General features: G+C 61.5%; 1 protein-coding gene across 1 annotated transcript; it reads right to left on the reverse strand.

The window, feature by feature from the left end:
* CPZ (carboxypeptidase Z) lies at positions 1-26,838 on the reverse strand. The gene is made up of 11 exons (XM_043906072.1): positions 26,684-26,838; positions 21,422-21,454; positions 19,907-20,281; positions 17,507-17,719; positions 15,268-15,464; positions 14,577-14,738; positions 14,116-14,274; positions 6,110-6,245; positions 4,260-4,399; positions 1,117-1,216; positions 1-447 (listed from the first exon to the last, which is right to left on the reverse strand). The coding sequence occupies exons 1-11, from the start codon at positions 26,766-26,768 to the stop codon at positions 113-115; spliced, it is 1,935 nt and encodes a 644-aa protein (XP_043762007.1). The 5' UTR covers positions 26,769-26,838; the 3' UTR covers positions 1-112.

Below are 26,838 nucleotides of genomic sequence, written 5' to 3' on the forward strand. Positions count from 1 at the left end.
GAGGGGAAGAGAAACACTTTAATGAGATGGAGGCGGCTTCATGGGACGCCTCTGGAAGACGGATCAAGAGCAGGAGACGACGTGGCCCGCATGTCCGGCAGGGCCGGGAAGCCTAGTACTTGAGCAGCCAGCGAGGCTGGTGCTGGCCCAGCGACGTGAAGTAGGACCACCACCAGGGCTTGCTGCCGCCTGTCGTGGGCTGTCTCCGGGCCCCCAGGGGATCCTGGTCGGGCTCCTGGGGCTCCTCTCCGGGCCAACCCCTCCGGGACCCAGGAAGGAACTTCTGGGGTCCAGTCCTCAGTGGCTGGAGAATGAAGTCCACTCGGCCAGCCCTCTTCATCCGGGAGGGGATGATGACTTTCTTGATGACCTTGGAGTAGCCGGGGGCTTGAGCGATGACGATGTGGGCCCCGGGGGGCAGCAGTCTCCAGTAGTCACCATCTGGGGCTGCAGACACATGGAAGAAGAGCGGCTCTCGGACCTGGGCTCACACAGCCTTGAGACGGGGGGCACTGGGGGCCAGGGGGAATCCGCCTGGAGGGCAGCAGACTCCAAGGGTGCACTCGCCTCTGCGTGGGCCTGGAATGTCCTTCCTACCACCTCCCTCTGTCAAACTCCTATTCATCCCTCAAAGCCCTGCCTAGGCACACCTCCTCTCTGAAGCCTTCACAGTCCATCCCACTCCACACACCGCCCCCCCGGACACACACAATTAACAAGCCCTCCTTTTTCTGGACTGTTTCCTCCAGGAGCACACATTACAGGGTATTTTTCAAACCAGCTGTGAAATCCCTGAGGGCACCCAGAGCCCACGAGGACACACAGCTTATCAGTGGGATAGAAGCTCTGGGATATGAACTAACAGGCTCCCTCCACAATGGCGGCGTCTGCCCAGCGGTTGCTTCTTGAGGAACGCAGAGTCCACATCGACGGTCATTAGCAGTCAGGACCTGCGTGTATCCCTACCTGCTGGGCTCAATGCTGCAGGAGACACAGCTCGAGGTGGACACAGACCCCCAGGGCCCCCCAGCCCCGCCCTCCCCCCAGGCCAGCAGTGGACGGATGGAGCAGGGGCCCACACTCAGAGCCCCGCGGGAGCCCCCAGGAAATGCTCACCAGTGGTGATGTCATGGCGGATGCCCTTGACTAAGATCCGGGCGTTCTTGACCGGCTTGCCAAATTTGTCCATCACCATGCCTTTGATGCCCCGGTGTACCTGAGCGGACCAAGGACAGGCTGGGGATACGGTTCGCACCCACCTAAGGGCCCGGCAGCCCGCCCAGCCTGTCTCCAGGGAAACCCTCGTCTGTGAAGTGAGGGTAAGCAGTGAGGAGTCCACCGCCGGGGTCCTCCCCCAGTGACAATCAACCCCATTCTGCGTGTGCCAACGGCCCACGGTGCCAGCTCGGAGGGGTCTGGCTGACAACATCGCCTGAGCCCTGAGCGGCAGACCCCTCGTGCCCACCTGTGAACACATCTGAGCCTCCTGCCTGGGTAACAAGGGCCGGTGTGGCCAGGGTCCCGAAGGCAGCGGGAGGACACGGGCCCGAAGGTTGGGACCCTGGTGTCGGTCCCAGCCAGGCACCAACCGGCTCTCTGACCTCGGGCAAGCTACCTGGGTGTCTCGGCCCTGCTCCCCGTCTGTATCAGAGGGTTGCTGTGCCCGCCTCGGGCAGTGAGAATTAGTACAGTAAGAATTAGCGCGAGCTGCAGGCAGGGCAGCCCCACCCTCTCGGGGGGCTGGTCCTAAGCGCGGGCGGTGTCCAAGCAGACGCCCCGCAGCTCATGCCCACGTCACCATCGGGCCAAGAAGCCACACTTGGCAAAGAAAGCACCTCCCAGAGCCTCTGCACAGTTCTCCTAAAACGATGTGCAACGAACAAGCTGAGCACCCTGGCTCTATCAGCTGGAAACAACCAGAGGTCGACCCTCCTCACGTCAGAGGAGGCCAGGACTCCTGGGTGGGAAGGGCAACTCAGCTTGGGGAGCTGTTCTGTCCCTGAAGGCTGCCCCTCCCTCCTCCAGGGCCGCCCAGGGATACCAGCCTCCATCCCAGCCCTTCCTCTGCTCACAACGCCTGACCTATTCCTCTCCCCTTTCCAGACACAGCTCACACTCCTCTTCCTCCAGGAAGCCCTCCCCGATGATCGCTCACATCAGGGGCCTCCTTGGGGAACCCACAGTCCTGGTTTCCTTACTCCCAGCTCTGATCTCACTGTGATGTCACCGTCTGCCTTTTCTCTTGCCCCCTAACCCGAGAGCAGAGGCCAGACACACAGAAGGACCTCCAGGGAGCTCTTGGTCTGTCCCTGCTCTCAGGCGGATGGTCACCGTCCCGCAGAAGCAGGCACGCCGAGCTCTCAGGCAGAGGAGAAGAGATGCCCCCCCCGCCACCTCAACCAGAGGGAGGTGGACGCCACCCCCCAGGCCTGGTCAGGATCACTTGGGGAAAGGCCTCAGTGGACGTGACAGACAGATTCTTATCAGAAGACCCGGGCAGCTGTCCTGGGGACCATCCTGAGGGGCAGCCAGGCTCGGCCACATGCTGCCCGGCCGTCCGCAGTATCGCGCTTGCTATTAAATCTTTATGCCCGGAGCCTTCACATGCAATATCCGCAGAGTGATCCCAGCCCCATTTAAGGCTCCTTAAAAGTCATTTCCACCAGACGGCTGTAAAGCGGGGCACGCGAGGAGGCCTGGCTGGGAGCCATTATTGATGCTGACCGGCCCCGAGCAGCAAGGTCGCTGGCACAGCCGCCAAGGAGGACCCCACGGTGACAATGTCCAGTTGTCATCCAGGGCCTTGCTCCCTCCCTATTGCCGCAGCTGCAGGCCCAGAGGCTCGGCTCACTACCCGCTGGGAGGAAGTTCCTGATCTTTCTAGAACGGAGGGACCTCGACAACGGAACTGGGGCTTGGGGCAGGCAGATCTGAGTTCCAGTGGCCGATGACATCGGACCGCACAGTCACTCTCTGACCCTCTCTCTCTGTCTCCTCCTCTGGCTATATCAGAGCCCCCGTGGTCCTGGATGGGAGCCCAGGGACCCCCGACCGGCACGATCCTTCCCCAGCACCATCGTGCCTCCAACTGAACGTTGGGCCCCATCTCCCAGCCAGGCTGGTGGCAGGATTCGACGCCGCGTGGCTGGGGCTGGGGGTAGGGGCCCTGATTGTAAAGTGCTGCGCACTCAGCCCCTCGCTGTCTCCCTCGGGCAATCCTGCTCCTCTCTTCGGGCCTGCTCCTCACTGGGACGTGGCAGCAACACGCTATTTTTATGATTCTTAAAGATGCTCGGGAAGAAGCAAAAAGCAGAGGCTTCTCACAAAACCGTTATCACTCTCCATTTTGAGTTCCCGTGTCCCGGGCACGAGTGTTACCCTACTCAGATCAGAACAGCATCCCCGGCAGGGGGGAGGGTCCATGCTGCGGAGCCTGAGGGCCGGGGCAGGGCTGGGAGGGGTGGCGGGACCTCGGCACTCACTGGGTCCCCACACGGTCACTGGACCACCGGGAGTCTCGGTTCTCTGGGTCTGGTGAGGGGTGACTTTAGACATACTCTCTGAGGCCCCCTCACTCAAGGCACGCTTATTTCTGGAGGCTCTCAGCCCATGATGAGGGGGTCACCCCTCAATCCCATTGCCCCACTCCCACCCCAGGAGCCCGTGTCCTCCCCTCCGAGCCTGAGGGGCAGATGCACCCAGGCCCTGCCTCACGACCCCGCACGCTGCTGCCAGCTGTCCCCTACAGGCCTGCTCCCAGCCAGGGCTCACCCATTCCCAGGGCTGCGCCCCTCACTCTGGCCATGGGACCCTCGATGGTCTAAACACCCCCACTGAATTATAACCCATGCCACCCCCTCTGCCAAGAGGGTCCCTGTCCCGTGGCATGACCTCCCCTACTTCTCCTGGGTGCCTCCTTCCTCCAAGGAGAGCTGTGGCCTCCAAGGCTGGGTCAGGGGCCCCTGCACTCCCCTCACAGAGACCCCTGCTGCACCGGACACCCTGATGTATGCCCCCCCGGCATCCCCAGCCACGCCGAGGCTGGGCCTAGGGGAGGAGAGCGGTCCAGTGAGCCTTCGCTCATGAACACAGACGGTTAACGAAAAAGCAAGTACAGTATAACCATGTGACCGCGTGGACGCCGAGCCCCACCGTCCGGTGTCCCAGTCCAGGGGGTCGCTCGCTGCAGGGCCCAGGTCTGGGCCCCCCTCCCCACACCAGGCCCCAGGTGGGGTCGGGGCACAGCGCCCAGAGCTCACCATCTCCATGAAGTTCAGCAGCGGCTCCTTGTTGTGCTGCCAGATCGTGTAGAGGGCCTCCTCCGGGGGGAACTTCACGCAGCCCAGCTCCACCGTGATCTCAAAGCAGTTGCTATGCAGGTAGTTGAAGTCGGACATGCCTGCAGCACAGCGGGGTGGGGGCAGCTGAGTGAGTGGGGCCCCGGGCTGGGCAGCTGGGAGGGGCCGGTCCTATCCCGGCCTCCCAGCCAGACAGACGGAGGCAGACAGCTCCCACCCAAGGTCCCAGGGAAGGGGGGACTGGGCTGGGGAACAAGTGGTCTGACGCCCCCATCCACGGACTCCCCTACCATCTGTATGGCCCATCGCAGGGTAAGGAACTCGCCCACCTCCAGCAGAGAAGCTGGGCTCACGCTAGGGGTCACACATGACCCTGGGGTCCAAGCTGCGGCCCTTGCCCCAGCCTGATAACTGATAACAGCGTCCATTTACCTGGACAGTCCCAAGAACAGTCCAGGGAGGAAGGTTCTATGACCTCCATCTCTGGGGGAGCCCAGCCCAGGGAGGCTGATGGCCGACCTGGGAGGCTGCAGAGGCTTTGGAGTAGGTTGGTCTGACCACCGTCTCCCCCCACCAACCCCGAGTCTACCCTCTACCCCAACTGCATGGGAGGTCTTGTACAGCAGAAGCTTCCAGGCAGCTCTGGGGCCTGGACCTTCAGAGCTTCAGGGCCTCCTCCAAGCCCTGGCAGCCAGCAGCCACCCTTCATGAGTTACTGTTCAAGTCCTCAGTGAAGCCACACCCCACCCGCTACAGATGGCCCCTTTGTCCCTGGCCACTGGCTCCTAACCCTCCTGAGTTCATGCCCTGTGGGTGGGGAGCCCGACTTGCCTCTCCCAGGCTCAGCCCCGCAGTGGGCCCTTTACAGACCCCACTGAGAGGTCATGATTGAGACTTGAAGCCCTCCCCCCGAGGATCAGGGGACCCATGTGTCTGGGTCCTGGAGAGAGAGAAGCCGCACTGCCCCCTCTGGGGAAGGACCACATGTGCCACCACGGGCAGCAGGGGCGCTGGGTGAACATGGCTTTGGAACAGGAGCTGAGGTGCCGCCCTGTCCAGCCCCCAGGAGAAGTCGGGGGACAGGCAGGCTGAGTCCCAGCTCTGCCACGTGCTGAGTCTTGTCTGAGCCCAATTTCCCTTATTGTCAAGGGACATGAATACTCAGCGTCATGCCAGCGTGGAGGGGTGGCCAGCAGCACATGGAGGCCTGTGGGCTCAGCCCTCAGGGACCCCATGACGCAGGGAGTCACCTGCTCCCACATTTCAGAGAAACAACGAATACAGTTTCACTGTAAGAACATCCCACACGGTTGGACCTTAGTATTTATATAGTACTAAATGCCCTTCCTCACTTCTCTAAAACTCCAGCTTCACGGACAATCCTGTACTCCATCAAGCAATCCTACAAAACCCGCAAAAGGCGAACTGGTCACGGGTGGTATCATGAGATGGTAATTGACCATTAAGTAAACCGCAGAAAAGGCAACAGGAAGTCTGGCCCTTCCAGGACACAGGAACTTTCCCCCTCTCCAGCCCCAGTCCAGCCCTGACCCCCCAGTCTAGCCCTTCCCCAGGCCAGCTGCGCTCCGCCCCGCCCCGGGCCCCGCCCTGGGCCCCGCGCCTCCCCTCTCGGCTCCCATGGGCTCCGGCCCGCCCAGGCCCCGCCTCCACACGAGGCCCCGCCCCGTCTAGGCCCCGCCCCATCCAGGCCACACCCACGCCCAGCCCAGCCCCAGGTCCCGCCCCTACCCAGGCCCCGCCCCCGTCTACCCCGCGCACCGTCTACCCCGCGCACCGTCAGCCCCGCGCACCTCCGGTGAAGCTGTACCAGTCCGCCCCATTGATGATGCTGCCCCTCTTCAGGAAGTTGCCCCCACACCTGTTCTCTGACCTGTCCATCATCATAGGGTGCACGTCGGCATAGGCTCGGGCCAGCAACTTGAACATCTGGAAGGGAGATGGAGAGGTCCCCGCGAGGGCTGAGGTGGGCGCCCTGCGGGATGCCCTCTGAGCTGGGGGCGGAGGGTGAGGCGGAAGGTACCTCCTGTGGGCGGGACCGCCGCAGGGAACACTTGCAGCTCAGGTGGGGGGGGGGGGCGGTGTCCTTGCCGCGGGCCCAGCATGTGCAAAGGCCCGGAGGTGGGTACACCGACATGTCACGGAGCCCTGCACACCAGGCTAGGGAGCGTGGGCTTCCCCTCGAGAAGGGGTCGCCCTGCAGGGACGCTGGCAGGATTCTGGAGGTTGGTTTTGCAATTTATGAAGCATTTCCTGCCGTTGTGCAGAGGGCAGGCCTTGGAGGTAAGCAGGTGGGGAAGTGGGGGGCTGGGATGGTCTCATTTTTACCGCCTTCATTGCCCACGTGAACGTCTATGGTATTCACCACTTCATCTCCCCAGGGGACACCAGCCGCTGCAGGAGCCCACCCGCCTGCTGCCATAACCTGTCCCCAGTTTCCACTGCGTCTGGTGGTCCCACACAGGACGCAGCTCAGGGTCTGCCACCCCCTGAGCGGGAGGGAGCCTGGGGGCAGGGCCTGGAGGGTGGCCCGGATTCCTGGGGGGATGCAGAGCCCCTCCCCCACTGGCCTCCCCCAGCCCAGAGTTCCCCTCATGACACCCCTCACCCCCGCAGGCCCCAGGTCCTCCTCCTAGACTGGACTCAGCCACCTGTATGTCCCAGTACCAGAGACAGGTCTGACCCAGGGTGGAGGCTCCAAGCAAGGTCCAGATGGATAAGCAGTGAGCCTGCCCTGGGCCTGTTAAGGGCCCCCGGACCCCAGGAGAGGTGTGTCCTTTCATGAGGACCCTTCTTTAAGAAAAGGGGAGGTGGGCAGGTGGGGTCAGCAATGAGCAGCTGCTCCAGGCCAGAGTGAGGTCTCTCCTGGCGACTCAGACCCAGGGCCTGCGGTTTGGAGAAGGATGCATCCAGTTTCTCGGGGTAAGGCTGCAGTTTCAACTTGGTCCCACAGACACAACCCAAGTCCCCCAAATACAAGCCTGTGGGCATCTTGCAGTCACCAAGGTCAGCAAGCGAGGACTGCCATCCCGCCAGCAGCCGCTGCCACCTGTGGTCAGCATCAGCCGTTTCAGGCAGGCACCCAGGTGCTTTTGGGGTTGTTTCTGGAACTCCGCCTGGTACCCACCTCTCTGGTACCCACCACCCATCTGAAGAGTCGGACCTTGGCTGGTGGGGTTGCCCCTCTCCAAGGTCTGCCCTCCAGATCCTCCCTCCGGGTCTCTCTCCATCCTGCCCTGGAGCCTCCGGTCACCTGTCAGTCAGCCCCTCAGGAGAGCAGAGAAAGTCCCCACCACCCCAGGGTGCTCGAGCCCCAGGCTGGCTGGGATCAGGCCTGCCCTGGGGGCAGGAGCTCTGCCCAGGTGCCAGGTGTGGGTGGGTGGGGAAGACACAGAGATCATGATCACTCCCAAAGAAACAAGATGGGATGCAGTGGGCTGCTAGGAGGGGCAGACATGGACTGGCTGGAGCCCAGGAACATGGGCCAGGGTCAGAAAGAAGGGCCAGCCAGCCAGGGACCTGGATAAACTAGCTCCTTCCCACTGCAGGGTGGGCTGGGCCAGGGAGGGCCTGGACAGCAGGACAGAGCTTGAGCAGGGCTGGGAGCAGGCTTTTGGCAGAAGGGGCAAGTGTGTAGGGGGACAGAGGGGCAAGGTAGGCAGCCCTGGCTGGCCTAGGAGCCTTGAATGCTGCCCTGAGGCACCAGCCCGCATCCACTGGGGACCAGGGAAGCTTGGGGGTGTGACTTGGACATCCTGCTCAGGCCCTCCTCCTGCTCCCCCACTCCCCAAGCCTCTCCTGGGACCCTGGTTTCCACAGAGACCACCGCTGGCTGCAGGTCTGAAGGCTGATCGATCGGTGATTGATGGCTGGTGGGGAAGGCGCTTGGTGTTCTGACTCTGTGGGGACTCGTTGAGGTGGATTTCGCCCCTAGAGGCATCTTCACGCGTCTGCCCCTGAGAGCCAGAGACCCTGAGCCTGGTGCCCAGGGGCTCCTGCTGCCTGGAGGACACGGCCTCACCCAGATGCTGACCCTGCCCTCTGATGCCACAGCCACAGGGGGTGCAGGCCTGGCACAGGGGAGACAGCCAGCCACTCCAGGAGTACTTGCAGAGCTCCAAGCATAGAAGCCGGCACCGCTCCAGGTACTAGGCGTGTGCTGGTTGTAGGAGTGAGTGAGTGAGTGAGTGAGTGTATGAGTGAGTGAGTGAGTGAGTGAGTGAGTGTATGAGTGAGTGAGTGAGTGAGTGAGTGAGTGAGTGAGTGGGTGACTGAGTAAGGGAATGAGTGAGGGAGGGAGGGAATAAATGAATGAGTGGATGAGTGAATAAATGGGTGAGCGGGTGAATTAATGAGTGAATGAGCGATGAATGAGTGAGGAAATGAATGAGTGATGGATGGGTGAGTGAATGAATGAATAAGTGAGTGAGTGAATTAGTAATTGAATTAGTGCATGAATGGGTATGTGATGAGTGAGTGAATAAATGAATGAGTGAGTAACTGAGTGAATGAATGACTAATTGAGGGAATCAGTGAGGGAGGGAGGAAGTGAATGAGTGGATGGGTGAATAAGTGACTGAGTGGGTGAATTAATGAATGAGTGAATGAATTAGTGAGTGAGTGAATGAGTGAGGAATGAGGACATGAATGACTGAGTGATGAATGAGTGAATGAGTGGGTAAACTGAGTAAATGAGTGGTGAATGAGTGACTGTGTGGGTGAATGAATGAGTGGGTGGGTGAATTAATGAATGAGTGAGTGAGTGGATGACTGGGTGAGTGGGTGAGTGAATGGGTGAGTGAGTGGGTGAATGGGTATGTGATGAGTGAATGGGGAGGTGATGAGTGAGTGGGTGAGTTAATGAATGAGTGAGTGAATGAATTAGTGAGTGAGCGAATGAGTGATGGAATGAGGACATGCATGACTGAGTGATGAATGAGTGAATGAGTGGTGAATGAGTGAGTGGCTGAGTGAATGAGTGAGTAAGTGGGTGACTGGGTGAGGGCTGAGTGAATGGGTGAGTGAGGGGGTGAGTGAGTGCGTGACTGGGTGAGTGGCTGAGTGAATGGGTGAGTGAGTGGGTGAGTGAGTGGGTGACTGGGTGAGTGGCTGAGTGAATGGGTGAGTGAGTGGGTGAGTGAGTGGGTGACTGGGTGAGAGGCTGAGTGAATGGGTGAGTGAGTGGGTGAGTGAGTGGGTGACTGGGTGAGTGGCTGAGTGAATGGGTGAGTGAGTGGGTGACTGGGTGAGAGGCTGAGTGAATGGGTGAGTGAGTGGGTGAGTGAGTGGGTGACTGGGTGAGTGGCTGAGTGAATGGGTGAGTGAGTGGGTGACTGGGTGAGAGGCTGAGTGAATGGGTGAGTGAGTGGGTGAGTGAGTGGGTGACTGGGTGAGTGGCTGAGTGAATGGGTGAGTGAGTGGGTGACTGGGTGAGAGGCTGAGTGAATGGGTGAGTGAGTGGGTGAGTGAGTGGGTGACTGGGTGAGTGGCTGAGTGAATGGGTGAGTGAGTGGGTGAGTGAGTGGGTGACTGGGTGAGTGGCTGGGTGACTGGGTGAGTGGCTGAGTGAATGGGTGAGTGAGTGGGTGACTGGGTGAGTGGCTGAGTGAATGGGTGAGTGAGTGGGTGACTGGGTGAGTGGCTGAGTGAATGAGTGAGTGGCTGAGTGAATGAGTGAGTAAGTGGGTGACTGGGTGAGGGCTGAGTGAATGGGTGAGTGAGTGGGTGAGTGGGTGAGAGGTTGAGTGAATGGGTGAGTGAGTGGGTGACTGGGTGAGTGGCTGAGTGAATGGGTGAGTGAGTGGGTGAGTGAGTGGGTGACTGGGTGAGTGGCTGGGTGACTGGGTGAGAGGCTGAGTGAATGGGTGAGTGAGTGGGTGACTGGGTGAGTGGCTGAGTGAGAGGCTGAGTGAATGGGTGAGTGAGTGGGTGAGTGAGTGGGTGACTGGGTGAGTGGCTGAGTGAGTGGCTGAGTGAATGGGTGAGTGAGTGGGTGACTGGGTGAGTGGCTGAGTGAGTGGCTGAGTGAATGGGTGAGTGAGTGGGTGACTGGGTGAGTGGCTGAGTGAGTGGCTGAGTGAATGGGTGAGTGAGTGGGTGACTGGGTGAGTGGCTGAGTGAGTGGTTGAGTGAATGGGTGAGTGAGTGGGTGAGTGAGTGGGTGACTAGGTGAGTGGCTGAGTGAGTGGCTGAGTGAATGGGTGAGTGAGTGAGTGGCTGAGTGAATGGGTGAGTGAGTGGGTGACTGGGTGAGGGACTGGGTGAGTGGCTGAGTGAATGGGTGAGTGAGTGGGTGACTGGGTGAGTGGCTGAGTGAATGGGGGAGTGGCTGAGTGAGTGGGTGAGTGGGTGACTGGGTGAGAGGCTGAGTGAATGGGTGAGTGAGTGGGTGAGTGGGTGAGTGGCTGAGTGAGTGGCTGAGTGAATGGGTGAGTCAGTGGGTGACTGGGTGAGTGGCTGAGTGAATGGGTGAGTGAGTGGGTGACTGGGTGAGTGGCTGAGTGAGTGGCTGAGTGAATGGGTGAGTGAGTGGGTGACTGGGTGAGGGCTGAGTGAATGGGTGAGTGAGTGGGTGAGTGGGTGAGAGGTTGAGTGAATGGGTGAGTGAGTGGGTGACTGGGTGAGTGGCTGAGTGAATGGGTGAGTGAGTGGGTGAGTGAGTGGGTGACTGGGTGAGTGGCTGGGTGACTGGGTGAGTGGCTGAGTGAATGGGTGAGTGAGTGGGTGAGTGAGTGGGTGACTGGGTGAGTGGCTGGGTGACTGGGTGAGAGGCTGAGTGAATGGGTGAGTGAGTGGGTGACTGGGTGAGTGGCTGAGTGAGAGGCTGAGTGAATGGGTGAGTGAGTGGGTGAGTGAGTGGGTGACTGGGTGAGTGGCTGAGTGAGTGGCTGAGTGAATGGGTGAGTGAGTGGGTGACTGGGTGAGTGGCTGAGTGAGTGGCTGAGTGAATGGGTGAGTGAGTGGGTGACTGGGTGAGTGGCTGAGTGAGTGGCTGAGTGAATGGGTGAGTGAGTGGGTGACTGGGTGAGTGGCTGAGTGAGTGGCTGAGTGAATGGGTGAGTGAGTGGGTGAGTGAGTGGGTGACTAGGTGAGTGGCTGAGTGAGTGGCTGAGTGAATGGGTGAGTGAGTGAGTGGCTGAGTGAATGGGTGAGTGAGTGGGTGACTGGGTGAGGGACTGGGTGAGTGGCTGAGTGAATGGGTGAGTGAGTGGGTGACTGGGTGAGTGGCTGAGTGAATGGGGGAGTGGCTGAGTGAGTGGGTGAGTGGGTGACTGGGTGAGAGGCTGAGTGAATGTGTGAGTGAGTGGGTGAGTGGGTGAGTGGCTGAGTGAGTGGCTGAGTGAATGGGTGAGTGAGTGGGTGACTGGGTAAGTGGCTGAGTGAATGGGTGAGTGAGTGGGTGACTGGGTGAGAGGCTGAGTGAATGGGTGAGTGAGTGGGTGAGTGGGTGAGTGGCTGAGTGAGTGGCTGAGTGAATGGGTGAGTGAGTGGGTGACTGGGTGAGTGGCTGAGTGAATGGGTGAGTGAGTGGGTGAGTGAGTGGGTGACTGGGTGAGTGGCTGGGTGACTGGGTGAGTGGCTGAGTGAATGGGTGAGTGAGTGGGTGACTGGGTGAGTGGTTGAGTGAATGGGTGAGTGAGTGGGTGACTGGGTGAGTGGCTGAGTGAGTGGCTGAGTGAATGGGTGAGTGAGTGGGTGACTGGGTGAGTGGCTGAGTGAATGGGTGAGTGAGTGGGTGACTGGGTGAGAGGCTGAGTGAATGGGTGAGTGAGTGGGTGACTGGGTGAGTGGCTGAGTGAGTGGCTGAGTGAATGGGTGAGTGAGTGGGTGACTGGGTGAGTGGCTGAGTGAGTGGCTGAGTGAATGGGTGAGTGAGTGGGTGACTGGGTGAGTGGCTGAGTGAGTGGGTGAGTGAGTGGGTGACTGGGTGAGGGACTGGGTGAGTGGCTGAGTGACTGGGCATGTGATGAATGACAGAGAGGCGGGGGGTGTCAAAACGGATGCGGGCAGGGACAGTCACTGGGGACACACAGGTGACACACAGACAGTGCAGCCCCCCAGGTGAGCAGAACTCCCCCCAGAACTCCTCCGGTGCTGCAGGAGGCGGGCTCAGCCTGTGCCCGCTTGGCCCCCCAGCTCCCACTGCCCACAGCTCTGAGCCGCACTCCTGGGAGCCTGGGGGTGTCCCCACCTGATTCTTCAGCTCCACAGGGGTGGCTGGCCCTGGAGGACGCCCTTCTCAAAGTCCACCCTCAGGCTGTGGGCCCCCCGCCCCCCCCACACACACACATACACCCTATCCTCGCTTGTCCCCGGCCTCCCGGGCAGCCCCCTGTCCTGGCCAAGGCCACACCTCCTCGTCCTTGCCCGAGTCTGGCTCCATCTCCCCCCAGGCGAGGGCCTGCAGCTCAGGGCCCCGTCCTCTTCACGGCGGTGGGTTGGGGGAGAACTGCCGCACCCTCAGGGGGCTGGGTGAGGCAGGGGGGACCCCTGAGGGACCACGGGAGCAGAATAAGATGGGGGCCGACCCGGGCACTTGTCCATCCAGGACCCGCCCCACGCTCCCCGCCCTGCCCCCAGTACCGTGGGGAAGGTCTGAGAAGGTGTCAGCGGCCAGGCCTGTCCCTCGGCCCTGAGTCTGGACCTGCAGCGGGCCCGCTTAGTGGCCAAGCCTTAGTGACCTGGCTCAGACCTTCTGGAGCCTCCCCGCGCTGGTCAGGGGAAGACCTGCAAGCTCCGTCCTCCTGCAAGGGTGGGAAACTCCTGCTCCTAGCCGGGCACAAACGGCCCTGGGGGCTGGGGGTCATCAGGGCAGTTTGCGCAACTCAGCTCCAGGGGGTAACGCAGCAAAGCTCGCTCCCCCTCCCTGGCCTCGGGCTCCTCAGCTCCCATGCCCTTCCAGAAGGCCAGCTCTGGTGTCCATCAGGGCAGGGGGTGCCCCCGGAGAAGGGAAGAATGTGACCAGAGAGGGGTCCAGCCAGCATCCCAGGTCTCATCCCCTGCTGCTCTGACCAGTGGGGGAAACGGGCCTCCTCCGGGCCCAGGTGACCAGAACTCCTAGTTGGACCCCACTGCTTCCCAGGTTGCCTGAGAAGTGAAAGAAGTCGCTCAGTCATGTCTGACTGTCTGCAACCCCGTGGACTGTCCATAGGATTCTCCAGGCCAGAATGCTGGAGTGTGGAGCCGTTCCCTTTTTCAGGGGATCTTCCCAACCCAGGAACCGAACCCAGGTCTCCCACATTGCGAGCAGATTCTTTACCAGCTGAGCCACCAGGGAAACCCAAGAAGACTGGAGGAGTGGGTAACCTTTCCCTTCTCCAGGAGATCTTCCCAACCCAGGGATGGAATCCAGGTCTCCCGCACGCACTGCGGGCAGATTCTTTACCAGCTGAGCCATCAGGGAAGTGCCTGACCCTTAGCAAACCGCCCTGCCCACAACAGTGGGGAGGCGCTAGGAGCCGGCCGGGCGCCATGCACAGCACAGTACTGCCCTCTGCCGGCACCGCCCGGGGCCGCGCCCTCCCCTGGGACGTAACACATGGGGTTGCCTGTGTGGGGAGGGCACTCAGCCAGGGTCCCCACCCCAGGAGCTCCCAGAGGAGACACTGATGGAAGGTGGGGCGGCCAGAGGAGGGAGGGAGGGAGCTGGCTGGAAGACTTCCTGGAGGAGGGGGCTTGGAGCTGGGTCTGGAAGGCTCCGAATGGTTCAGAAGGCTGGAAGGCTTCACTCGCCTCAGGACCCGAAGGACTTCAGGCCCCCCGAGGGCACCACCCACCGCACACCCGCCCAGCCTCTCACCTTCTCGTCGGGCGTGGGAGAAAACATCTTCTCCTCCTGGGGATGCTTGGAGAAGTCGAAGGGATAGGACACCACCAGGTCACCCCCGTGGAGGCTGGCTGAGAGCACAAAGGGGATGGTCCGCATCCACTTCATTATTGCCTTTGTCTCAGGGGCCACCTGCCCGGGGGGGCGGGAAGGAGACAGTCGTAGGGGCCAGGCACATCCCTGCCAATCACTCAGCCCCACACCCGAGCTTTAGGATTCCGCCCGGGCCCCACCCCACGGGGTGTTCCCCAAGTGCCCATCCTGGGCCTGGAACTCTCCTCCCCCACCTCCTGAGGATGCCACCTCCTCCAGGCAGCCCTCCCACGCACCGTCACCAGGCACCTGCCAGGTTCTGGGTGCTTTCAGTAGGGGCAGGACCCCCCGAGGGTCCCTGGAATAACCAGAGGCCCTCAAGGGCGGCAGCGGGCTCCTACCTTACCCCACCAGTAGTGCTGGGGGATGGCGATGTGGTCACTGCGCGCGCCACGGACCGAGGCCAGGCGGTAGTACTCGGACGTCAGGTCAGGGAAGTTTCGGTTCAGGTCCAGGTTCTGTGCGTTCTGCCTGCCGCTGGTCCACCCGTTGTAGCCGGCACCCTGAACCACAGGACGGCCCCCAGCCAGGGGTCAGCATGCCCACGGAGGCACGAGGCTGGGCTGAGAGTCACGGCGGGCAGGGTTCTCTCTGGTTTCATGAGATGAACTCTGGAGCTCATCAGCCAACTCCCTGGCCTCCAGGCTGGCCTTCCAACCTCAGGCCCCGCGCCGGCTGGCTGTGCCCCGCCTGGGGTGCCCCACATCAAAGATGCACAGCTCACTGCCCACGCCCTGCAGGCCCTGCTCAGGGTCACCTCCTCCAAGAGGCCCTCCGCTCTGGCTAGCGCACGCCCTGGCTCCTCCCGCCCACCCCTGTTTCATCCTGTTTCTACAGGGCAGGTCGCCTTTTAAGCCACCGCAGAATAACCATCATCGGTCCCCACGCCAAGCAGGACTTTGTCTGTATGAATGCCCGCTGAGTCCCCATTACCCAGCACAGCAGGTACACAGAGCCTCCACAACTGCGAGTGGGTGAACGGACGGGGCGTGTGGAAGGCAGCAGCCGTGGAGCTGGCTTGGGGGCACTCACCTCTGCGGCCGCCACCTCGTAGCCGTCGGGGTTCATGGAGGGTAGCAGGTGGATGCGGGTCGTGTTGAGCAGGCGCTGGATTCGGGGGTTGCCCAGCAGGTACTCGGAGCAGAGGTACTGGGCTAGGTAGATGAGCATCTCGCGGCCTGCCACCTCGTTGCCGTGGATGTTGCCGATGAGCTTCACCTCCGGCTCCACTGTGGGTGGAAGGGGGTACAGTGACCTGGGGGTCGTCTCCGGGATCCCTGGAAACTTGAGGGCCCACATGGCAAGGGCAGCCTGTTGTTATGGAACCGTTTCATGCTTGTTCTGGCCCAAGTGTCTCTGTGATTAATGAGGTCTCATCAAGGCCACCACTTTCGTTGAGCTCAACAGTGATGTAGAACCTTAAATACTAGTGTGATGGATCAACGATAATTGATTAGTAATCATATAGATTATCATCAGCCTGTGTGAATTTCATTCACGGCCACTCCTTGCACTTGTGCAATAGAGGAGAGTGGACACTGGTGCTTAGACGGGAAGATAGGTGGCCCTCGAGTGAAGGGATGGATAGATGGAGGGATGGGTAGGTGGGTAGATGGAAGGAAGGAAGACAGATGGAAGGATGGCTGGATGGAAGGGTGAATGGAAGAATGGATGGATGGATGAGGATGGCTCGAAGATGGGTGGGTGGAAGGATCACTGGGTGGAAGGAAGAAAAGAATGAAGGAAGAGAGAAGGATGGAAGAAAGGAGGGAAAGAAAGAAGGAATGAAGGTGGGTGGAAGGATACATGGGTGGAAGAATGGGTGGATACGTGGACGGGTGGATGGAGCCCAGGGTCTTGCTAACGTGGACCCTGGATGAGTCGCCTCTCCTTTCTGAGCCCCGCACAGAACACATGGAAAATGGCCTCTCCCTCCCAGGCTGAGTGCAGCCCCGTCCCTCCCACAACCCCAGCACACAGATGCCCCAGAGGCCGTCACACCAGTCACCGCCCTTGGCCCCTCACAAAGGACACCTCCCACCCCCGTGTTCCACAGCTGTGCCCACTCAAGAGCGAGTCCCACCTTCAGCCCAGAGCTGGAGGGGGAGCCGGGCAGGGTGGGCCTTGGAGGCAGGGGTGAGGCTCAATGGCCTCTGACCCCCAATGGGAGATGGGGCTCTGGGCACACGAAGTCCATGCTGCAGAAGCCACCCAGATGCAAACTGGGCTGAGCGCAGTCAGACCAGCAAAGGGGGCCGGAGCCGCTTTGCCAAGACGAGGGCCATGTTTCAGTACTTGGTACTGACCACGGCCAGATCGGACTGATCCTGTCCGACCCGCAGGGTCTTGGGCACAGGCGAGCTGAGGGGCCGGGGAGAAGGCCTGGGACCCTGTGCCCAGCTGCTGTTGGTGCCCCAGAGCCAGGGTGCTCATCTTTGCCTCCCAGGAAACAGGCCGACCAGCCAGGGCGCCGAGTCTTTGCCAGAACATCGGGGTTTCTGGGGCCGGACCCCCACGCCCCACCCCGGAGCCCAGCGCCTTTTCCTTGACCTGCCCCTGAAGTTGCTTCACCGTCATTTATTCCAGCATCTGCGCTGCAGGCCGGAAGGGCCTTCCCAGTCACGGCAGGTGAACCAGGACTGGGGCAGGGTCTGACCACCCTGAGGCCTGCAAGAGCGCGGCTCCAGGGACAGTAAGATCCAGCCCTTCCCACGTGGCTCCCCAGCTCCAAACTGGACCTAGCCTCCTACGAGCTGAAATGGACTTGGGTTTTAAATAAATGGGAAGATGCTCTGTGAATTCGGACCAAGCCACTCAAAGGAGGAGCTGTCAGGGACCAGGACCCAGCGCCCACATACCTGCCTGGAGTCCAGGTGCACCAGGGCAAGGTTGCAGAAACAACAAAACGCACAGTTAAGTTTTTCACTAGAGACGAACAAGGCCCGACGGGCCTGCGGTCACCGTACACCCCTCACCTCAAGCCCCGCGATGCCTGCAGCCCACACCCACAGGGCCATGACCCTCCTGGCCGCCTCCTCCCCAACGCCCAGCGTGGCTGTGGCAGTGGGCACACACGCCTGGTGGGATGTGGCCAGCACCCCAGTGCCCCCAGCAAGCCCCAAATCCCCACCCACCCCGTCCCCCAAACATGGGGGGCTTTGATTAGGACCGGGAACCGGCTCGTGTGCCCCAAGGCCAAGCGGGCCGGTGCCTTCTCCCAGCCCAGACCACTCACCCTGCCCCACCCCCACCAACAGCGGCAGCGGCTTACTCAGCTCGTGCTGGCCAGGCCGGCTCGAGAACTCGATGACCAGCAGGTCCCGGCCGTCGAAGCTGCGCCCGATGCTGTAGGTCTTGGAGATGTGGGCGCAGCGGGCCGCCGTCCGCTTCAGCACGCGCACCATCTGGGCGTAGGAGTGGTGAGTGAACTGAATGAAGGTGTGCGGGTAGCTCGAAGGCAGTGCCTCCTCGATGTCCAGGCCTCCTGGGGGCGGAGGGGGAGGTGGGCACGGGCACCAGGGGTCAGCTCGGGGCTGCCGCGGCCCTCACCCCCACCCCCGGCCCCGCCCCGGGGAGCCTGGGGTGTCGGGACCCCCACAGGCCCCTTGGATGGCTCCCCAGACATGATGTGTCTGCGTTTGTAATTAAAGTTCCCTTTGTGAAGCCTGACGTGGGCAGCGAGTCACAGCCCCCAGCAGGCGTACACAGTCACGCAGCTCCTAGCATGGGTGAAGAGCAGGCGTATGTGGTTAGTCTGGAAATTTTGTAACATACAGAGCAGCAGAATACGAGGCAGAGGCATAGGGACAGGGTCCTCAAGGAAAACCGCGGTTTGGCTGCCTTCTGACTTCGGGTGATTCTGTGTCCCTGGGTGTCAGCGTCAGGCGGTGATGGGGTAGGGAGCGGGGAGGGAGAGGGGTAGCAAAGGTGTGCTTTATCCCCCAAATTTGCAAAGCTTGCTCAGGAGACAGTCTGGGCTTCCAGGCGTAGGTAGGCTGTCTATCACAGCCATCCCCAGACCAGCTGGTGGGACCCCTCCCGCTCACAGGAGAACCCCAAGACCAGCCCAGGGGCTCCCTGCCGCCCCCTCCCGTGGGGTATCTGCACGGGAAGATGCAGGTCCCAGCGGGCTGGTCTTGGAGGGCAGGGGCACTAACAGTGGACAGTTTTCCCAAGCGTCTCACTTGCCCTGTGGTTTCGTTTCTGCTCAAAATGGTTTCTGAGGGAGAAGAAAGCAGACGGAACCAGCAATTTGGTGGCAGACTGGCCCAAAATAAACTCCCTCCAGCCCACTCTGCGGGCTTCCCCGGGGCGGGCAGGCGGGCCTGGCCCCACAGCGATGTCAGGCTCCTTTCCTCTGCCTCTCAGGCCCCACCCGGCCACACTTCCTGCCTCTTCCCGGGCGGACAGTCCCTGTCTGCCTGTAAAGTGCGGCCCATGGACCACTGAGTTACAAAGAAGTTGCAGGTAGATGGCACTCCCATCTCCCTCCCAGATTCAGCTCCAGGATCAGCCCCGAGCTCTGCACAGCCAGTGAGTGGCCGAGCGGGAAGCCAGGGCTCGCTGGGGGCCAGCCCGAGGCGCCCCTGAGAGCCACCCCCCACCACCTTGGTTGCCAGCTGGGAGCCGTGGACACAGCGGGCACCTGAGAACCATCAGGTGCGTGGACTGATCAACCCATCCATCCGTCAGTGGCCAGCCTGGCTCACACCAGCCCCCACCCTGCTGCTGGTGGCCTTCCCAGAGCCTCCACTTGGTCATCTGTGAAACGGCGGCACCCGTATTCAGGGACACTGTGGGGTCTTAACGAGACAATGCGTGTGTGACACTTGACCCCAGATCACGTGGACTTCCCTGGGAGCTTTGTGACGTCACTACGTGAGACGCCGGAAGCCACTGTCCCACACCGCCTGGTGTCACACACTGGCCACGGGTGGCTATTTGCACTTAAGCTCAAATTCATTACAATCAAGGAAAATCAAACTTAAATCCCCAGTCACCTGAGCCACGTTCCCAGCTCTCAGGAGCTGCGTGCGACCCGGGGGCTGCGGTCCGGGCCAGCACAGAGGGCTCTCCTCGCGGGCCACCGAGGCTCCCACTGTTACTACAGCCATCCCGTCTCACTCACTCAGGAAGCCCAGCCAGCGGGCAGGGAGGCCTGCAGAGGCACTCGTCACCCATCCCCCCACATTGCAGCCACGTGTCCCCCAGGAGCCCCTTGCACACCCCCGGAGACGGGGGGCTCACTACCACCCCAGGCTGCCCATTCCACATCTCCACTCACTTGTCTGAGAAACCAAAGCCCATTTCTGCAGCCCCTCCGGGCGGCTTCCCTGAGCCCACAGGGTTCCCCGGACCCCGCTCTGAGACGTCTGGCTGCTGCTCCAGCCAACATCCCACGTGTGATCTTTCAGGAGCGGCCACAGGCGATCACAGGCTTTGCCAGGCAGGCCTCAAGTGGGACAGGCTCCCCCACACCAGTACCCCACGGTTCTCTGATGGGCGGGAGAGTGCCACCCAGGACTCAGGCCCCTCACATCTCTGCCCTCCCAGCCGGGCTCCTGCGCCCAGGGCCTCCGCCTTGGCCGAGGCACTGCCCTCCCGACGCGTGTCCTGTGGGCCCGCCCGGCCACCCAGCCGCTCACCACCGCGGGGCCCCCCCGGAGCCCACCTCGCAGCTTCTCCAGGGGGTCATAGCAGTCTTCCTCCGGGCCCGAGAAGTAGCGGCCGCAGTCAAGGAAGTAGGGCCAGGCCATGTCGATGGCGTCGAAGGCGGGCTGGCAGGCCTCGCGCAGCGCCCCGCAGACGTGGCGGCAGGGCCTCCGCACGCGGCCGCCCTCGCAGCGCGGGGCCAGCACGGCGCAGCCCAGCAGGCGCAGGTCGGGGTTGCACTGGCCCTCCAGGAGGTGATGCAGCACGCTCAGCAGGACGTACTCGGGGCTGGACTCCACGGCCGCCCGGGACCGGTGCTGCAGCAGCGTGGGGAAGGCCGTCCGGTTGTAGGCAACGTCGCTGCAGCTCTGGAGCTGCAGGTCCACGCACGTGGCTGGTGGGAGGGGGGACGGCGGGGTCATCGGGGCGCTCCCTCCCACGATGACCTCCCCCCCAGGATGTGCTCAGACGCCTGCCTAGTAAGCGCCACTCTGCCCAAGCCGACCCCACTCAGGACCGGAACCTGCAGGGATGGGCGGCACGGAGAAGCCAGGACAAGGCCCACAGTGGAGGGAGCCACGGCCTTTGGGAGGACCAGAGACGGCCCCCAGGCCGACCCGTGAGAGGGCCCGGCAGGCCGCTCTGGGTCTCAGCTTCCACGTCCATGGACTGGGCCCAGGAAAGCCAGCCCGGCCAAGGGGTTGCCTCATTAAGGCACATGGTTGAGTTCTGTTCAGCAAAAATATTGTCCTACTTAAAAAGAAAAAAATAATTCTTTACCAGCTTCCCTGGTGGCTCAGCTTGTAAAGAATCTGCCTGCAATGCTGGAGACCTGGGTTTGATCCCTGGGCTGGGACGATCCCCTGGAGAAGGGAACGGCTACCCACTCCAGTATTCTGGCCTGAGAATTCCACAGACTATACAGTCCCTGGAATAGCAGAGAGTCGGACACGACTGAGGCACTTTCACTTTCACTTAAACAAAAAAATCCAGTCCTGCTCAGAATACCCCAACACCCAAATCTGGCAGGAGGAGCCTTGAAGATATGCCTGCCCTGAGCACCTCCGATACACCAGATCCATATCCCAGGAGATCCGTGCTCCCTTCTTCACTTTAGGGACGAGGAACTCAGGGCCAGGCGGGGAGGGGCTTGTCCCAGCCGTGGACTCAGCAGGTGCCGAGAACACACAGGGTGCAGAGCCAGCCAGCGCAGCACACGCGCACGTCAGGTCGGACCCCAGACCTCCTCGAGCCCACCTGGGGTGGGGGCATGAAGAGGGAGGGATGGAAGAGACCCCCCCCCCGGAGCCCAGGGCAGAGCCAGGGGTGGGAGCCCAACTGCACAGAGGGAAGGGCCTCCCTCTCTCGTTTTGCCTGATTTCTTGCTCTTTTCATTGGGTCTGCGTTTGATCGACGGGACCTCTTACTCATCACCCACTGCAGAACCCCAGGTTCTGCCCCCCAAAAGGCTTCGACAGCGTGGAGGGCCTGCATTCACTCCCACAAAACAAAATCGGGCGGTCCAGGTACGTACCGCTGTCCGCAGCTGCCGACCCGGGGCATCCACCTGTGGAGAGAAAGGGCGACACTGTCAATCGTCCCCAAATCCCGCTGCTCCTCACAGAGCCAGTCCCCCAGCCCCCCCCACCCTCCCTGCCACAGCCGCCCTCTGATGTCCACGTGGCCGTCCCCCCCATCCCACGGGTGGAAAGACTGAGTCTCAGGTCACTCGGCTTCCCTAACAGAAGGCAGAGCCCTGACTTGGACTGCTGGCCAATTGTCGCGGTGTGAATATATCCACTGGGGCCGATTCCAGCTTCCTGCAGCTGAACCAGTTCTCCCCAGATTCCCACGTTTTACCAAGCAGCCCTCAGAGCCTGTACCAGGCCCCCCACCCCCGACTCTGACCCCTCGGGATTCCTCGTCCCCCCAAGACTCACACGGGCTGTGGCCCTCTCCCCTCCGGGATAGCCTGCAGTGGGCCGGCCCGTTTCCTGAGACAAGGACGTACCCACAAACTGTCCTTGGAACTGTGAGCTCCAGGGTCCTGCCCAAGCCCCGCACACGTGAACCAACAGTGAGACCCTGGGAAGCCCACTGAAACCAATCAACCAACGCCGCTGGCCAGGTGCCCCCCGCCTCCCATCAGAGGCAGGACCCGAGGGCTTTGGGAGGGCCAAGAGAGACAGAAATCAGATCTGTGGCTCAGCTGGTGCGGTGGATGGGCAGGTGGGGGGTGGAAGTGCGGGAAACAAGAAATCAGAAGTGGGTGCAGAGGGAGGTGGGGGTGCAGAGCGGGGAAGGAGCTGGGACCAGAGGGGAAGTGTCCCAACCCCAGTCTTCATCTGGAACCCAGGCCTGGACCACGGTCCAACAAGGATGGAGGCTGCTTGTAGGGACTCACTTCACAACCCCGGGTCACGGAAGCCTGCCTGAGCACACGTGAGCCCCCAGCGGGGGGATAGAGGTGGGGGGTCCTGTTAGGTTAGCGGAGCAGCCGCCTCTACACATAGTACCCCCGACACAGACCACGGTTCCCCCACCGAGGATGGGGCAGCCACAGCCCCTGACCCCCTGCGGACCAACTCCCTAAGCCGTCGAGGGAAGGAGATGTTCAAGGCGCCCTGTCACCAAGGACTCCAGGTGTCCCAGCCGGCTGGAACCACTCGGGCAATTTTCCTGAAGCATCCAGGCAACAGGGCTGCCCCTCAACATGACAGAGAGGGCTGCAGCTGCCCGCCACCCCGCCCTGGGTGCCCCTGCTACGCGCGCTGGGACGGGGCTGGCGGTGGGTGAGATCCCCAGGCGCCCTGAGTCCCCTGCTGGCCTGGCAACTTCCAAGCACGTGCCCGACTCCCATCACCCGACTCCAAGCCTTTCCAGTCTAAGCTGTTCCCAGGTTGCGTCCACTGCCCTCTGCAGCCCGAGGAGGCATGAATACAAACCAAAACATGGAAATAAAGGAAGGACAGGAAACCGCCCTGGTCTCTGCTTGGACACTGTGCTATCTGCCCATCTGCGTTCGGGGAACATACGAATGGATCCAGTCGGAGCTGGACCCCCCTGGGAGCATTCATGCCCAGCGCTCACACACAGAATTCACACTCACCGACCCGTGCGACAGGAGCCCCAGGCCTCCCCAGATCAACGGCTCCCGCCAAGGCCCCACCCCTCCTCACACCTGTATCCGGATGCCAAGTCTGCGCCCGCCGCGTGCCAGGCCAGAGCCAAGCGGGGCAAACCTGAAGACGCACTCAGACTTGGCGAGCAGAACTCCCACTGGCCCGGGGGCGTCTGCTGGCCGCAGGAAAATGCGGACGGAGGAGGCCGGAACACAGCAGTTACCCACACGCCAGCTCCCTCAAAACATCAGGCCCACTCAGCTGCCTGGACGTGAGTGGATTTGACAAGCGGATCCCTCCTGGTTGCACGTGGCTTCAAGCCTCCCCAAGTCACAGATGAGAAAGCTGAAGCTCGGGAATTAAGCGCCTCTCTGGGCCTCAGTCTCCCCATCTGTAAAATGGGGGTGATAACAGGAGTACCCACTGTTGCTCACAGGTGGCGCTAGTGGTAAAGAATCCGCCCGCCAGTGCAGGAGATGCCAGAGACGCCGGTTCTGTCCCTGGGTTGGGCAGATCCCCAAGAGGAGGAAATGGCAACCCACTCCAGGATTCTTGCCTGGAGAATCCCATGGACAGAGGAGTCTGGAGGGCTACAGTCCATGGGGTCACAAAGAGACGGACACGACTGGGCGACTTGGCACCATTTTGCTGGAGGGTCCCACGAGGGGGTGCTGACGGCAGGGTCTAGTGAGGGTCTAGTGAGGGTCTACTGAGGGCCCAGCACACAGTGGCTCGGGGTGGCCCAGGAAGGAGGGGGGCACGGCCCCTTGTGACCCACCCACAAGATTGCAGTGCCCAGTGGGATGGACAGGGGGGCAGCATGTACTGACAAGGTCACTGACGCCTCCAGCGTGGCTACCAGGAGCAAGAGAGAGACGGCGGGCTTACCTCCCGGGACGGCCGTAACAAAGACCCACAGGTTGGTGGAACAGGCCTTGATCCTCTCCCGGTTCTGAAGGCCAGACGCCCGAAATCAAGCTGCTGGCAGGCCACGCCCCTCCGCAGGATCGGGGAAGAGTCCTCCTGGGCCCCCAGCAACCCTCAACTGAGGCCACATCACCCCAATCCCTGCCTCCATCACCCGTGTTCCTTCCGGTGTGCTGTGCCCAAATTCCTACCTTCTTCCAAGGACAGCAGTCACGGGGTTCAGAGCCCAGCCTGCGCCTTCCTCCTAATGCAGCCAAACCCGCAAAGGCCCCGGGTCCCAGTCAAGTCACAGTCAGAGGCATGGGGGAGGGCGCCTAGGACTTCAACATATCTTTGGGGGACTCAAAACAACAAGCAAGCCCCACTGGGGGCCTTGGGGGAGCTCGGGCCGGGGTGGGGTCGAGAGGACACCCCATCCAGGATGGTAGCCACCAGCCTCGCGTGGGCATTGAGCACCTGAAATGCCGTGACTTGAAACGGACGTGTGTTTCAGGTGTAAAATACCAAGCTGCAGACCTGGCACTAAAAAAGGAATGCAAAATAGTTCATTCGTGATTTTTATATTGATGACAAAGCACCGGAACGATACTGCACATGCGTGCTAAGTCACTTCAGTCGTGTCTGACTCTCTAGGGCCCCACGGACTGCAGCCCCCAGGCTCCTCTGTGCATGGGATTCTCCAGGCGAGAATACTGGAGTGGGTTGCCGTGCCCTCCTCCAGGGGACCTTCTGGACCCAGGGATGGAACCCAGGTCTCTTGCATCTCCTGCCTTGGCAGGCAGCTTCTTTACCACTAGCACCACCTGGGCAGCCCCAATATTGTGTATATATCAGGTTAAATAAAATTCGTTCTTAAATTTAATTTCACCTGTTTCTCATTATCTCTTTCGAGTAGCTTTTGGGAAACGTTAGGCGATGTTTTTGGGGTTGGCATCAGCGTGTTGGACAGCGCTTGTCCAAAGGCTGCTTTTGAGCAGTCCACACGTGACCGTTACACCTCTTGACCACAAGGTGTCAGCGTGTCTTCAACCAAGGGAGCAAGATTGCCGGGGGTCGGGGTGTCTTAGATGGGCAACAAGAAGAGAATGAGGTCAGAGAGGTCGGCCCATCGACCCAAGGACACACAGCGGTCCAGAGAATTCAGGATTTGAACCCAGACCTGCGTGGCCCCTCAAAGCATGGAAACTGCCTCAAATTCCAGGCTCCTGATAAAGACTTGGAGGAAGGCAAGGGACAGGCAGGGGGGAGGGTCTAGGCCTGCCTGCTCTGAGCCCATGGATAGTAAGACAGGAAGGACAAGGACAGTCCTGGACATAGCAGCCTGGAGTAAAGCTGCCCGGCCCTGCCCTCGTCACTCTGCGGTCTGGAAAAGGCGCTGGGCTTCCATGGACCACACATGCTCAACTGTCAGGAGATCCCACTGGAAAAAGGGATTATTCTAGAAAAAGGCACTGATGCCGCCATGGAGGGGAAGACAGAGACCCAACCTGCCCGAGCCTCCAGGTGAAGAAGGGGCAGCCTGGGTCCAGAGGAGGGTCTGCACTTCTCCCTGGGAAAAGGGCAGGTCAGGGAGAGCTTCCTGGAGGAGGGGGTCTGTGCTCCCTGACAAGCCTATAATAGTGGACACTTCCTGGGGTCTCGGGGGAGGCTCCATCCATGACACCCTCTGCATGACCTTCTGCATCCCGTGTGTGCACACAAGTGCGGGCACACACTCAGACACACCCAGACACACGGCCCGGCCTGGGGCCTTTCTGTAGAAAGCGGGGAGGGAAGAGGTGAAGGTGGGACAGAGGTGGAGAGAAAATTCAACTTGAGCTGAGAAAGAAGGAAAGGGAGAGAGGGGCTTGGCACATTGCAGGGACTCTGCTCCTGGCACAACCCACTTGACTGGTGCCAGCAAATTCTCAGGTGTCCACAAACCTCCGGCGCTTGAGAGACTCAGAATCCGACACGCCCAGACCCCAGTGTGGGAGGGAACCCCCCCCCCGGCCATCTGGGTCACAGGTGTCTGCCACTAAGGACCCTGAGGGCGGTGGACCAGACGCACCCTCACCTTTCAATGTGAAGGGAAACTGAGGCCCACCCAGAAGGCAGTGTGGTGAGGACCACAGCCCAGGCCCCAGCTGGCCCCCTGTCCCCGCCCCCCACCCCCATTCCCAGGTGCCTCCCATCACCCTCCCAGGGGGGCAGCCCCTGGACGCTCCCTGAGTCCCACCGTCCCCCTGCCCCCAGAATCCTCCAGGAGCACCCCCTTTCCCCATCAGGGACCGCACCCCCTCCCTGGCCCTCTGCACCAGCTTCTGGAGACGCCACTGTCCACATCACGGAGTTGGGAGGGAGGGGTCCAGAGACTGCCCCCTTCCTGGAAGGACTGGGGACCTCGGATGCCCTCCCTTCTTGCAAAGTCCCGGCACCTGCTCCCTCGGACCCCACCTGCAGGACACCCCCTCCACCCCCCTCCGCCCGCGGTGCCCAGACCCGAGAAGAAGCCCCTGCTGGAGCCCTGGGTGCCGAGAGCTGGGCATCTCCGTTGACCCCCAACCTGCGTGTGCGCTCCACCCCGGGATCCCAGCTTGGATGCGCTCAGCGAACCAGGCACCCCTTCCTGTGCAGACCCCCAGATCCAGGGTTCACAGGGTGCCCACTTGGGGGACGTTCTCTGGAGCCCCGGGTCACGCGGGGTAAAGTTGGCGGTTCCGGGGGCGCTGAGTTCCACCCCCGGGGGCCGGGAGGTCCCGCCTTACCCTCGGGGCCCCAGGCGGGCTCGCACCCGGGCCGGGCGGCGGTGAGGACCAGCATGGTGAGGAGCAGCGGCGGCGGGGGCCGCATGGTGGGCGGCGGGTAGGGCGGCCGGGCGAGTGATGTGGCACTCGGGCCGGGGCGCAGCTCCGCTCGGCTC

The sequence above is a fragment of the Cervus elaphus genome, chromosome 6 (assembly GCF_910594005.1).
Source record: "Cervus elaphus chromosome 6, mCerEla1.1, whole genome shotgun sequence".
Classification (NCBI taxonomy): Eukaryota; Metazoa; Chordata; class Mammalia; order Artiodactyla; family Cervidae; genus Cervus; species Cervus elaphus.

What these genes read in the sequence shown, in the direction of transcription:
- CPZ (XM_043906072.1), bottom strand. Translation starts at nt 26,768, where the DNA reads ATGCGGCCCCCGCCGCCGCTGCTCCTCACCATGCTGGTCCTCACCGCC. An exon ending in CCCCCTGGAGAAGCTGCGAG is followed by an intron (nt 17,720 to 19,906) that starts GTGGGCTCCGGG and finishes CTCCGCCCCCAG; the next exon opens with GAGGCCTGGACATCGAGGAG. An exon ending in TGCTGAACTTCATGGAGATG is followed by an intron (nt 1,217 to 4,259) that starts GTGAGCTCTGGG and finishes TGGTCCGCTCAG; the next exon opens with GTACACCGGGGCATCAAAGG.